Here is a 15,267-nt window from a genome sequence, read left to right on the forward strand (position 1 = left end):
ACGAAAAAACCGAGTTGATCATCCTTGGCACTCACGCCAAACTCAAAAATCTCAATCCCGCATTTAAATCCTTCACCATAGATGGCAATCTCATCCCCGTGTCAAATAACACCAAAACCCTTGGGGTTTACATCGATGCCACCTTATCCTTCTCCAAACAAACTAATGCAGTAGCATCATCAGCCGCTTACACCTGCAAGCTGATCACTGCATGTAGGCCGTTCATCTCCTCACCCAATTGCATTACTCTTGCTAGAGCATTAGTCCTATCCAAGATAGACTATTGTAATGCCCTTTACTTAGGCACTAGCTACAAAAATATCAACAAACTGCAAGTAATTCAAAATAATGCCATCAGAGCTGCCCTCAAAATCCCCAAAAAGATGCACATCTCGGAGACCAGACGCAAACTACGTTGGCTTCCAGTCAAGCACAGAATATCCCTTAAAACTCTGGCCCTTACACATAAAGCCAGGGCCAACCTTGCACCAGCCTACCTCACCAACCAACTTACACCTCACACTTCTTCAAGACCACTTAGAGCAGCACAAGCTAACACTATGTCCATACCGAGATTTAAACTTCATAACTCGGGTGGTGCTAGCTTCCCTGTACAAGCCTCTAAATTATGGAACACAATACGTGCGCTTTCGCGAGCAGAACCTTCATTTAACCTATTTAAACATAACACGAAGTGTTGGCTTCACAACATGGACTCTATGACACCCTAACCGCCTGATCCCAGCATGATCGACTGTCACTGGCACACTTTTGTAATTAATGTACTTATACTAGACTATGCATATATGCATTTGCATGACTAAGTTTGTACCCACCTGTAACTGAAATGTAACGTAACCCTTATTGACTGCTTTCAATTGCAACTGTAACCAGATCTAACTTATGCGCCCGTATGCCCCTGGGCCTGGCTGCGCTTTATAAATAAATAAATACAAATATACAAATACATTGTTTTTCAGCATTTTGATAGTTTCCTTGGCAAGACCTATTCCCACAAACTTGTGAATGGGAATTCCTGTAGGGTACCCTTCAAGACACCAGGTCCTGAGGCCAGGGGTTTCACTGAGCACACCAGTCTTGTATATTGCCTGATGCTGTTTGGATCCTATGAAATCCTTTTCACATTTGCAACAGCTATGCTCTTGACTGGTTCCCTCTCTAGGCTACTACTACACATGCTGATAACTGGATCTTCTTTGGAGCCTTTACGTCGTCCTGCAGTCTGAATTTCATTTTCAGTGACCATCTTTAATTTGATCCTGACAAACCAACATCGCAGAGGGATTTCCCATTCAGGCTTCCTCCCCTTTATTTAACACTATATGTTCTTGCCATATGGCAGCAATTCTAGTTATTTTCCTTACAGGTAGGGGAAGAGACAGCTACATGATGTAGTGTTATTTTCCTCTGGGTCTTGGCAGACCTGGGAATGTAAATGAACAAAAAGTGTCTCAGACCAAAATCACAAGTACCACCTTAAAAATACTTCATAACTCAATGACTGAGGGAGATGGTGATAAAGAGTATGCTGCACAGTAGCCCACAAACAAGCTATGTAGATCCTGAAGGACCTTTTTGTATTATAATGGCTGGCACAAGAATTTATGAAGCCTCAGGTAAATTGTCAAATTGGTGGTCATCCCCCTTACTTCTAAAGGAGTCAGTTTTGCTGTGTCTGTGGCCAATGTGGGGACCTTAGTGTCCAAATATTCCCAATACTATTGGCGACCGAGTGGCCATCTAGAATGGCCTTGCTTCACAACAGACCATGCGTATGGAAGAAACCTGGCTTTTCAAAACATTTTTATGGAGGGACAGTCCACTTTTTTAGAATGCAATACATTTATTTTGTCAGAAGGGTGGAACAGCTGAGTTGTTCAACAGCGCACAGGACTGGATCATGTAAAGGGGAGCAGGTGCCCTGCTCAACCTGAGGCAGGTGCTCTACCAGACCATAAGCCAGAGCCAACCCTGTCCTAGAGGTTGGGAATGGGAGTTGGGGAACCCTAATGCCTGAAACCCGTCATGCCCCTGCAATGGAAATACTGGTACCACCTTCTGTTACACCACTTGTGTGTCCTGGCCACTGGGGAAAGCATAGCCACAAATTGGCCTGTAGAGTGAGCTGAAACCAATGGAATGGGGGAGTGGTAGAACTAGGAAGAGAGCAGTATAAAAGGGAAAGGAATTAATGTGAGAGCGTTGGTTGTGTGGGTGGGGTCGGAAGTGTGAGAAACCTGAGGGTGTTCTCACCCCGAGACCCCTTGGATCTTCTGAACAGGTGGCCAGGGAAAGGCCATCACTATTGTATCCCGACCCTGGGGGCAGAGAAAAGAGGGAAGATAACCTGGGTGGGGGATCCTTGGACACTGGGAGTAGTGTGCCCCTGGGAGAGACATGCTATTCCCCTTTCCATAGTGACAACCAACCCAACCCCTCTCTGACCTTTATGGGCAATTGCAAGCCAGTTCCCCTCATTCTCCACAATTCACACTTGACAGTACTCGGACAAAGAAGAGACAACTAAGAGCAATGAAGACTATGCTCTTTTAACACTGTAGTACTGGGAAGAGGAAGACGCCTGCTATAAGTAGTAAAGGTCAGGCATGTCCTCTTAATGAGAGTCAGGCAGGACTGAATAATCATTCACACTTGTAGTCGGTCAAGGGGCTGCAGGTGCATAAATGGTTCCCAAACCAGTGGCAGAGGGAGTCGACAGGAGAAGCACCAGGAGGCCGGTGCATGCAACAGAGGACAGTTCAGCATGGAGTGGGAGGAAGACTCCCTGGAGCAGACCAGGAAAGGTGAAGGGAGTCATGCAGGAAGGCTGGCTTGTTCGTTTCTATTTAAAGTGCTTGTTCCCCTGTGGTGGAGGACCACCCCAGGAGTGTTTGAGGGGCAGAAACTGGAGCCCCGGCACTAGAGAAAGAAGGCTGTGTGATCCGCGCTACAACCCAACATCCTAAGCCACCAGTGAGTTGCTGGGGCTTGGGAAACCCGGTGCGCGTGTGTGAACTTAAGCATTTTAAAAAAATACATTGTATCGGAGTGGTCGCGTATGGCAAGAAGAACTTTTTCGAAAGGGCTCCGAACAATGAAACGACTCAATTAAAGTGGAACCAACATGTATACTTGTTAAGTATACAAGCAAGGGGAATACTTTGCATCTGAGTGGTCGAGTGTGGCAAGCAACACGTTCTCAAAAGTCTCTGAATACCGGACTATCCAATTAAAGCAAAACAAGCAGTTATATTGTCTACCATCAAACAAAAGGGATTATTTTGCATTGGAGTGGTCACGTTCTCGAAGGTCTTTGCACATTGTATTATGCATTTAAAGTGAAACCAACTATTGAACTCCATATGAAGGGAAAACAAACCCTAAGCCAAAGGTTTAATTATTGAAAACCGAATTGAAATAAGACTTTGCTGTTAAAACAGAACCAAAGCTTTGAAAATCAAAAGGTGATAACAGGCAGACAAAGGACATTGCAGCCGGCTACATAGTAACATTTGCAACCTGTGGGAAAACTACAAACTTATCTGAACTGTGCATTTAAAAATAATATTAACCAAACTGCGGAAGATAAAGACATTCTGTGTTTATTTTCCAATGATATAACTTGGGGAAGGAAACCCTGAGTCCTGACTGGAAGTCTTTCATTTCAAGGTCAATGTGTACGATTTGGAACTTGGGGAAGGAAATCCCGAGACCAGAAGAGACTTTTTGCATTCTAAATCTAAATAAGGGGATTTTGAGACTTTACTTTGTTGAACTGTTTTATAGTTGGGGAAGGGACCTGAAGGGAAGCTGCATGCTGGAAGAAGCTCAGGACTTTGTGTTGAAAACTGGTTTTGGACACAGATTCCCAAGTTGAACTCTTTGACCGAGACTCCCCTTAGTTTTAGTTAGGTAGGGAAATCTCACCTTAGTATAGGGCAAGTGAGGCCTTTTACCATACTGACATTTAAGTTAATAAAAACTGATTGTTTGAAGTTGGAATTGGTTGTCTGTGTCCTTCTTCATGATGCCTTCACAGAAGGAGTGAAAGTGGACCGAGAAACCAGGCGGAGGAAGGACAGTGGAGAATAGTTCTGAGGAGTTGGTGGCAGAGGGCAGGTGTGGTGTTAGTTTTGAGAGAGAGTGGGACCATTTGTAAGTTTGACGTTGTGAGTGAGTGTTAGAGTGAATTTAGTGAGAAGGGTGAGGAGTAGGTGTTCAGTTGGGAGATGAGGAGTCAGGAGAGATGTAGAGCTAAGGAGAGGAGAAGGGTTAGTGGGTAGAGAATGCCAACATCGGAGGTACAGGAGAGTATGGAAGACAAGGATTAGAAAAGTATAGAGTGGAATACAGAGAGTAGCAAGATCAGGAAAATGAGAGAAAGTGAGCAACTGCGGGATAGAATGGAACAGGGTTTCTGATATCGGCACAATAAAAAACCACATCATTCTTGTTGACAAAACCTGGGGAGTGGGAGGTTAGGGAACCCTTGAAAGAACCCCAGAGGAACTAAACAGAAGGGCCTAAAGGCCCAGGCCTCATAACTATAGCTAGCTTTACTAGCTTTAGATCGTAGGTGTTACCAATCGCTAGTTGGAAAACCTGTGGTTTAGGAACCCCTGGGTTAATGTGGCGGGAGCCCATGGGAGGTTGTGGAGGGAGGCCCATTAGTGAATCCTGCTTGAATCCTAACCCAAATAAAACCCATACAACTCTCTATTTGTTAAATAAAGACGCTTGACCATCCTTCAGAGTCTGGGAGTTTGTACTGCCATCCGTGGCATTGGGTAAAACTCTGAGAAGGAGGGCACATTGCTTTCCTTTCAAGCAAGCATATTTAAAAACCTATTGGTTTTGTGCTTAGAAAAGGGTAAGTCTTTGGATGAATGAATGGTATAAGATACAAACTATGAAAAATCATTTTCCCACAAGACTGCTCTACAATACTAAAGACATTCAGTCAGTTATGGCAGAAGAGCACAACGCTACTCCTACACAAACTTCACAAAACCCCGTAACTAACTTTCGCCTTCCATCAAAAAGGAGTACTGTAAATGGTTGGGGCCATTGGTGGGTCAGGACGATCTCAGTCAGGCATGTCAGGTCAGGGCGATTGATCACCGTCTCCCGCCTATCTGTATATGGCAAGTATGCCACTCAAATCAGAATATGTAGCAGAAACCTAGAGAGAACCCACACTGATAGAAGCTTGCTTTGGTTTCCCACATTGTGTGGTCATTTTGTACGGTCTGTGTATTGTGAAAAACCTAAGGGTCTTTCCCTGCCTACTCCCAGGGGATCTTCTACACAGGGGGCCAGGGGAAGGCCATCGCTTTTGAATCCCAACCCTGTGGGTGGACAAGTGAGGGAGGATCACAGGGGTAGAGGGCCCTTGAGGATCGGGGAGGGAATGCCCAAAGGCGAGACATGGTATCCTCCCCGTTTTAACCCGATCTATCCTACCCTCCCTCTACTGTCATAGGATACTGTCACGCATGTCCTGCCCTACCCCAGGACTTTCCATCCAACACTCATCCTTTGAAGAAAGTAAGGGAACATAGAACCCCATGCTGGCGAAGCCCCTTTTTAAAATTATGACATTAACTTATCCTTCCATTCCTCTGAACTTATAAACTATTATGAGACCCAATCTTTTCCTTCCCTGCTACCGTCATTTTTTGAGGATACCAGAATGAAAGAACCAGAACCACCAATCTCTTATTATCAGCATAGTAATAGGGAAAGAAGAAGGTTTGACACATCACTCCCTGACCATCTTGAACATTATTCTAACCTTGAGAAGGGAAAGAGAAAACTAACAGTAATACCACCTTTCTGTCATAAGGACACCCCTAGAACTGAGACACGATATTCCCCTTTTTCTGATAGTACCCTATCCAGCTCCCCCTCATCCTGTAAAGATTTTACTAAAGCATACAATCTTCACTTCCCCAAACATCACTAAAGTACTGTGACAAAGAAGAGGGAGTCAGGAGGAATGCAGACTTCCTATATGAAACACCACTATGGTGCTGGGATGAAGAAGATGCGAACACAAGCATACTCACAAACCTAATGGACATGTCCCAGTAACAAGGCCAAGCGAGGTCAGAGAATGGAAAACAAGCAGACCCACCTGCAGCCTGTTAAGCACTCAGGAGAGTATAAAAAGGACACATTTTTTTCAGCAAAGAGCGAGTTGCGAGCAGACCTGAGGAGCCGTGGCTGGCCAAGACCAGATGGGAGAAGTTGAAATGCCAAGACGGTGAGGGTCTGGATGAAGAAATATTCTGGACTAGTGCAGCTAGAGTACCGTATCTCCAGCAGGTTAAAAAGGTCCATGGAAGGTAGCCAGGAAAGGTGCTGATCCCCTTTGAAGTTTGCTGTGGCAAATGCTTGTTCCCCTGGTCCAGGACAGGAGCCCTCAAGAGTCTGAGGGCAGGTGGTGAGACCCTGACCTCAGATGACAAAGACACTGTCGGAAGAACTGGAAAAGCACAACCGGTGAGTCGATCGGAGCCCAGGGCCAGTGTGTGCTTGAAAACTGAATGAGATACAAAGTAGTAGCCCAGACACGTAAAACGGAAGACGCATCGGGCGAAACTGACAAACAGTAAAGAGAACAATGCAGATATATATAGTCGGAGAGTGATCTTGTGCATGATTACACATTGCCGAAGGACACTGTATGGACGAAAGAAGCTCCTGCATCTAGGGGAGCTGTGTGAATTACCTGAAGTGTGAGCAAAATAGAGATCATATTATAGACATGCACTGGCCTTTTCAAACTCCCTCCCACCATCTAACAGATATGAGCAATCTTTCGCTACCTTTAAAAAACGTGTCAAGACTTGGTTATTTGACAAATACGAGTAATATTTCCTATGCCTCTTAATTACCTAGGTATTGTCTTCAACTCTACTGTAACAACGCTGTGAGTTTCATATATGTAATAAATAAATCCTCAAGTAGGGGAGCTACAGATGAAAATGAAGTGGGAGCATAGTCCCCAAAGTCTATGGAAAAGAGACTAATTAAGGAAAAGAGTATATGAAAAGCATTGGGGTGGCCACAGGCGGGAGAGTGATCCAGGTGAGATGCAGAGATCCCACTACAAGGAAAAGAAGATCTCTTTAAGGTTTAAGGCACCTGGTTGCGCAACCTGCAATGGGTGGACTGTGCGGTCTGACAACTGCACCACGACCAGGGGAGCGCCACTGAAAGGTAAAAGGAACTTGGTTGAGAATGGGGAAGGGAACCCCGAAAGAAAACAAGATTAATTGACATGTTTTACAGAACTGAACTTTTGTGTTAAAGAAATCACTGTGAAATCAGAAGGGGTGAGACCCTGGATGAGGGAAGCCTGAGAGACCCATTCAGTAAGAGTGAACCAGAGGGTTTTTGGGTTAAAGGAAAGGGAACCCAGAGAGGCCGAACAAATTTACAAGGCGAAAAGGTACTGTGAACGTTTTGCCTAGTGAATATCGAGAAACCAGTGGAAACATTTTGATCCTGAGTGCCTTGGACTAGGGGAAGGGAGCTACAGAGGAGCTTCATTGTCACAGTAACTTTGCTTTGAACACTATTGTGTTGGCCAAACCCCATACACCCTGTGTTCCTATAGAATTGAGGGCAAGCATAGGTGTTCACACAGACAGTATATTATTTTTGAACTGACAGACTTACTTTCCCTTAGTTTGCTTTCCGGTGTGTAACATTCCCACCTTAGAGTTAGGGCAAGTTAGGTGTTATACCATCCTGACCATAAAGGTTTTCAAACTTTGTTTTACTTTTCTGTGTCATCCCTTGATACCATGCCTGTCACACAGTTTACACGTTGTATAAGGTACAAGGAAACTATTCAGATATTTAGATCTTTAAGACTTTCTGATTACAGCTGAACCACTCTTTGCCAGCTATCTTTTGGAGCGTAGCTGTGCTATCATGGCATTATTAGAGTATCAGATCATTTAAAGCACATTTTATTTTCAGGACCAGTACTGCATTACCAATGTTGTAGGTTCCTATCTCCTGGCCATACAATCATCAGTGTGCATTAGAAGGTAGAGTTGCCTTGAAATAGTCATGTTTGTCACAGAAACAGTGGACTATACATGCTCACCATTCTTTTGCCGAGAGACAGCCACATGCATGCAAAATCAGCATCAACCAAAGAAGGGAAGAGATGCAGAGAGACTGCCAGTGACAGCCACAGTGAGACAATCATACATATGGATGCCAGAGATAACCATAGAAAGACATTTAACTTTCACAGTCATAGTCACATAGACACAACAGAGAGCGATACATCAGAGATGAAAACACACACAATGCCTCAGTGAGGCACTTAGAGACAGATTCAAAGAAACACACATCTAAAATACACCTGTCACAGTTCCCAACTCCCATCATCCTCTCTAAGGTAGGACAAGGGAACATGGAAATATGGGGCCTAAAGGCAGGGTTGGCTCTTACCAACCATAGCATCCTTCCTTTTCTTACAGCCTGGAAGAGCCATGCTGAACTCCCCTCACCTTTTCATCTGACCTCTCCTTTTAGCAGTGATTTAACTTCTGTTTGACGGGGTGCAGTCTGGAGAAATGTTTACCATCCTCCAGGGAGTCAGTATTTAAGCAATAAACCCTGAGACAGGGGACATTACTACATCAAGTACATCAAGTAATGCCCCAGGCCCATAGTTAATGAAGAACCCCAGGGCATTACCAGAGGGTAATGCCCCCCCCCAGTGAGGAGCTTATTGCTTTTAGTAACCCAGCCCATTAGACCGGGGTACTAACAGTGTGTTTTTATTTGGTTGCGAGATGTTCCCGCATTTCGCAACTTAACAAAAAAATGAGCCCACCATGGAACTGGAAACAAAGTCCCTCCTCCATTTCCATGGCAACCATTAAAAAGATTGAAAAAGAGAAAACAAAAGAAATGGCTGCAATGGAACAGGAGAAGGGACTACATGTAGTCCATTCTCCCTTTCCATCGCGGCAGGACCCAGTGGCGAACAGAGCCTTGTCGGGCTGATAAGGAACTGGCGAGGAGCAATCAGATTGTTTTTAACAATCTGATTGTCCCTCGCTGGGTACTAATTTCGCATACGCCCTTGAAAACACCCAAGTCTGGCATGCAAGGAATACAGCACTGTGATTCGTTTATCCAACAGCAACACATCTACACAACAGAACCTTTTGCTTGTAGACAAGGCAGTTGGATATACTGTATTGCTTAGATGATGCTCGGGTTAACATATGTAAAGCACTCTGGTCCATTTCTAAACGTGGCAAATGTTTTCTGAAGCAGGGCCAAGTGAAGTTTAATATATATATTTCTGTTCATGATAAAAACGTCTCAGATTACAGGGTTTGAAAAGACAAAGGAGGCTTGTGGTAGCGTAGCCATTTCTCAGGTTAAATTGTGGTACTGAAAACATCTGCACCAAAGTGAAACATTTTCATATCCCGGCTGTTATTCTGAGGGCCCAATACTGACTGATTGGCTCCAGTGATTCCGGGGAATATGTTGCAAGAGATTGTTGGGGATGTAATATAGAATTACTCTTCAAAAATTAGCTTTGATAACAGACTAGCCAGGGTCTTCACACTACAGTTACTATCCACATAAACAACTAGATTATGTACTAATCTAGAGTTGCACATTTAGCAAAAGGCACTGAACAGGGTTCCAGATAAGCAAGAAAAGTACTCTTTTAAATCACTCAATTAGAGCCAATTCTCCTCACAGCAAAATCCTAATAGGGAGTGAAAGATATGCAGATATCTGAGCCTTGATGCCATCTCCACTGGACCTTTGATGTGCACAGACCCATGGCATCAGCAGCAAGGGCCATACAGAGGGGCTCTTATATGGTTTGTTAACCACCTTTTAATTCAATTAATTATGAACCGAAGAGAAAGTATGGATTATAACACAAATATCCATGCTTACATTGTACATTTAAATGCTACAAAATGGAACATTTAATTTACTAACATATTGTGCACTGTACTCATAATTAAACACCTGTGTTTTTTACTTCACCACCAGAAGTCCATAACCTTTAATGCTACTAGTACATGTGGCAATGCTTGCCGTACTGATTTTTCCCAATTTATGGCCCTTGGCTTCTCCTAAGGCATAATTTGGGATGGTTCTATGTCATTTTTCTGCTTTCTGAAGGTCGCATACAAAAAAAGATTATTTTCGGTTGATTTTGTGCAGCGGGAAAAGGACATGACAGAGGGCTTTTTTTTGTAAATTTGGGATGTTTCAACCCCCCTGAGCCTCACCTTGCTCTTCGCCACCCTACCTCCTCCGCCTGTATACACTTTTGTACTGGCACACAGTTCTACACACACACACACACACAGACACTTGGTGCTCGATAACAGTTTCTAGCCAGACAAGGTTCAAATCGTTGACTATAAATAAATAGCAGGTCTATATAAAGTTTGAACGACCAATCCAAACTCTGATTCCTCTGGGTTTATAACACAGCCAACATTTCTGACAAATATGTTGATGTTCACCTTAAAACCTTAATGATCATGGTTGACAAAAAAAAGCTGATTCACGCTTTTATGAAAAGCAATACTAGAGAACACAAAATTTAATTTTCTCACCAATTAAGAATTGCATAGATACATTCGATGTAAATTCAATAATTTTTTCAGGCGGTCAACACATGTATTATTTGGCTGGCATATCAAGGCAATGTTTTCAATGTAGTAGTTATAATGACCAGAATTTTCAACATAACCGAGGAAGCAGTAAGCACAAGCATTATGCTAGACTTGTGCTTACTGCAGCCGCTGTCATGTTGACCATTTTGAGATCATGTACAAAGGCTTTTTTTCTTTTAGGACATGCAAGCAAGGCATTATTGGAAGCACAACACCAGTCATTACTCATAATTGATAAACAAATGGCTGACCTGGATTTCAAAAGATGGAAAGGAATTATTTCTGATGATGGCTGAATGAACACCATAGGGAACAATGTGGCCACTTTTAAAAGTTTGCAAAGATTGCAACGCTCTATGAGTAGAGTGGTCAGAGGAGGTGTTTTTTTACTTCCTGTATAGTAGGAGATAGATGTTCAGCTGCTCGCGAAGGTCCATTAAATATCATTTTAGGGGAAGACCTGCCTTCAATACCTTTAGGAAGATGGGTAATTTGTTAGGGGTGTGACAGTTTGATTTAGAAAGACTGCATACAGTTTAGAAAGACCGCTCCGTCTGATCTTGGAGCGGTTTTTCTAAATTGATTTTTTTACCTTTCAGAAAATGAAAAAAGGTCTTTTGAACAAATACCCTTGGGACGGGTTATTATTCTGCGATAATGACCTTTCTGTCCTTCTATAAGGCCATATTAAAGATCGCTTATTTTAACTATGCAACAAGGAACATGGCTTGAATTTAGGAAGCAGTCGTTTTTTTTTATTCTGGGCTCCCCAGCAGTTTCTGGATGTGTGTGGTTCATACAGTTCACTTTATTTTCTTTTGTGTATATTCTTATAAAATATTCTCATTAAAAGGTTTTTGAAGGAGTGTCCATGAACAATTCGATGAAACTTTTTAACTTTAAAATTCAGCGTGGACTCAATCCCATTATCTTCTCAATCTTCAAGTAGTTTATTAAACATATATGACTTTTAGGCACAAATGGCTACCAATTTTCCAAAGAGAACTCCACGAATGCCTGGTTTTACAGTCCATAGACAATCAACCATTAAAGTAATTAAAATGCTGAATTTAAACAATTTTGGAATGTTTTCTTTAGATCATAAGAACATTCTGTATGGTTCTGCATGCTTACATGTGATCAAATACACATACAGTACAGAGTAACCATTTGGAAGCAACATAATTTTCACAAACAAGCAAACAAATAGCTTGATGGAGCAAATCACTGCTGAACCAGCCAAACCTTGGAACGTAGCCTCAAAAAACAAATCAAATGAAAGAATATTCCACAGGTAACATTAGCTGCTTCTCTTAAAGCAAGACGAGTCTGAGATGTAGCATTGAGACTAGCTGCTACTTTACATGGACAAAGCGATGGAATGGACACACTTTTTGATGCAAGCTGTCTTACGTTCAGGCTGGTCCGTAACTTTGGCGTCGAGCTCATTAGCAAATACTGAACCAAGCTGATGAGAGGTTCATTATATTTAATCTGTTTCAAACAAGAGTTCAAATATTACTTTATCATAGCCAACAGCCCTTCAAGCATATAAACAGGCTTATAGTTGCAAAGCACAGACCAATTATTTTACTTTTTAGCGCAATTACGGCTGTCTAACATTTAGGAAAACATTCATAAATAGGTTCTGCAGCACACCTCAAGGTGTGTAGCTTTTTGTTTTACATGTGTGGAACACAGAATTTGTATAAGGAAAGATGGGACTCATCATGAAGCAGGTAACAGCAAAATCACTCTGTAGCTTACTCAGACTGGCAACTTCCTTTGCTCAAGGATGATCCTCCATCTTAAAGAGCTTTGTCTGCACGGTGCCAAAACCCTCTGTAGCTATGGGTACAGATCGAACACTGTACGGTTTGACAGGGTTAACTTCCTAATAAAAGACTGAAGTCTGAGCTAGAAAACCGATACCCTGCCATAGGTGGGCTTATGTTTCTGATAACGGTTGTTCAGCAGAACTCAAATGCCAATAACCAAATGCTGTATGCACGTATTCTAGTCTATTCAGTAAGCATAAGGAACTTGAAACGAGCAGCTGAAGTCTTGGTGTATTTTTCTGAAACATATACCAAACATATATAGCTCCTTGTGAAAAAGAAAAGATGTGCTGTAGTTTACAGATGAGAACTGGGGCAGATAAAATCAAACTGATGATTGGTGTTTACTGAGCTCGCCTGACATTTATTGATCAGCAATCCACTAAGTACCGTTCAGCAAGTGGGAAGTAATCAAAGCTTTACATAGCCACAGCATATACCCGTTACTGGTGGGATAGCAGTATTATTTTTTGTAGCTATACGGGAAACCAGGGAGGGGAAATAATGGATTTTGTAAGGAGCCAATGCTGGGTCTTTTTGGCTAGCCAATACAGGAAAGCTACACAGTAACAAACATTTTCTTTATTTGTGCTCCTTATTATGAAGGTCATAAAAATAAATGTGGAACCTAGACTTATATTAAGATTTGAAAATGTGTTCCAAGTGTTTTAGCTCTTGGCTACAAAAGCTGTTTTATTGTTGGTAAATATCCAAGAGCTATTCCCGTGAGGAACGTAAGAAATGGGAAAAAAGTATAGTACTAATCCAATTGTTTTTTCAATTTGAAGGGATGACGACAGAAATTAAATTTTTCAACTGTAATGGTCCTCTAAATTACAGAGATTTGAAGAATATAATTGCACGAAAAAAAACAGATTATTTTTTTAAGGTGCTCGACAACAGTTTCTAGCCAGGCGAGGTTCATATTGTTGACTATAAATAACACCTATAAACCAACCAATCTGACCTGTAATTCCTCTGATTTTGTAACATTGCCAACATTTCTGACAAATATGTTGATGTTTACCTTAAAACTTTAATGATCACGGTTGACAAAAAAAGCCAATCCACGCTTTTATGAAAAGCAATACTAGAGACCGCAAAACTCAATTTTCTCACTCATTAAGAATTTTATAGATACAGTCAGTATAATTTCAATAATGTTTTCATGCGGTCAAAACATGTATTATTCGGATGTTGATCTTCTAACTTTAAAAAAACATACTTTTTGAATACAGTATAATTCAAATATTGATTTGAATTTTATATTTTATATGATTGATTTTGTGAAAATTGTATTGAAAGGTTGAATTAGTTAACCATATCAATAAAACAAAGGCATATTTTGTTTTAGGACATGCAAGCAAGGCATTATTGGAAACATACCACCAGTCATCACCCAAAATGGATTAAATAAATGGCTAATCTGGCTTTCAAAAGATAGAAAGGAATTATTTCTGAGGGTGGCAGAATGAACAATGTGACCACTTTCAAAAGTTTGCAAAGATTGCAACCCTCTATGAGTAGATTGTTCAGATTAGGTGTTTTTTGTACTTCTCTTATAGTAGGGGACAGAAGTTCAGCTGCTCACCAAGGTCCATTAACTATAATTTTAGGGGGAAGACCTGCTGCCTTCAATACCTTTAGAAAGATGGGTAATTTGTTAGGGGCCTGAGAGCTCGATTTAGAAAGACTGCTCCGTGCGGTACCTTTAGCAATATGGGTAATTTTGTTTTGCTTCACTGTTCAGCCCTACCAAACCTGACTTACATTTGGACTTTTCACTTTTGTAATGGCTTGGCAGGTAAAGAATGATGGTCTGGAGGGTTGCCCAGAGCAATGCAGGAGGTTAAGATTAATTAGAAACCTTCCAGCCATCACCTCTTGTTTTGCTATAGTGACCCGTACGAGCCACCATGCGTCACATGAAGATGCAGGGATTCCTCATCGATGGTAAATCTGCCATTGTGCAGATTCTGAATAAATGTGTGCAATGAATATAGTGCCCTGTCACAGAGGGCCTCAAACACACCAACCTCTCAAAGATGGTTCAAGGGTTTTTATAATAAATTTAAATAGTGTCAACTAAGGGCCCTGCCTTTCTCTCTTGCCTTCCTCGGATCTCTATCTATCCTAGCCCAGACTTCCATAACTCCAAGGTGGCTGCTAGAGAGTGGTAATCCCTTCTGGGGTCTTCTAAGTGGACTCTAACCTGGGGTCCAACATGAAAAATAACAGGAATTGGTGGGAACCCACATCCCAGGTCTCACTCGACCATTTCATCTATAGCCATTTACTCTCTTACTCTGATATTCTTTCCTTCCTTTTCCTTCCTTCTATTCTCCTCCCTTCTCTTCCACCCACTCCCTTGTGGCTCTCATGCTCTCTCTGTCCCTCTGTTATTCTACCTCAAAACTCCTTCTCTCCCTCTCCACTGTACTACTCTCCACTCCTGCCGCAACTCTCCACTATTCTCCACTCCCACTACTTTTCATTCCCGACTATGAGGCAGTCCCCTCTCAACTACACCTTATCCCTCCTTCTCTCACAGTCACCTTCGTCACTCAGTCTCACCTACTCCCCTACACCCCACATAGTCACACTCACCTTACTCACCATACACACACCTTGACAACCAAGTACCACTTTCTCTTGTCAACCAATGCCTCACCTTGCACACACACTATGTAAGTCTCTTCCATGCGCCCCTTCACCAT

General features: G+C 42.2%; 1 protein-coding gene across 8 annotated transcripts in view; it reads right to left on the reverse strand.

The window, feature by feature from the left end:
• The window catches only part of PLEKHA7 (pleckstrin homology domain containing A7), a 1,516,580-nt gene that overhangs the window by 272,124 nt on the left and 1,229,189 nt on the right, over window positions 1-15,267 (reverse strand). For 5 of the 8 annotated variants that reach the window (XM_069623767.1, XM_069623764.1, XM_069623763.1 and 2 more), the window contains one exon: window positions 12,126-12,206. The exons of the other annotated variants lie outside the window; for them this stretch is intronic. In XM_069623767.1, the coding sequence (XP_069479868.1) occupies window positions 12,126-12,206 (81 nt within the window). The remainder of the gene's footprint in view (window positions 1-12,125; window positions 12,207-15,267) is intronic. 8 annotated transcript variants of the gene reach the window in all.

Source organism: Ambystoma mexicanum, chromosome 11 (assembly GCF_040938575.1).
Source record: "Ambystoma mexicanum isolate Mex_15411 chromosome 11, UKY_AmexF1_1, whole genome shotgun sequence".
Classification (NCBI taxonomy): Eukaryota; Metazoa; Chordata; class Amphibia; order Caudata; family Ambystomatidae; genus Ambystoma; species Ambystoma mexicanum.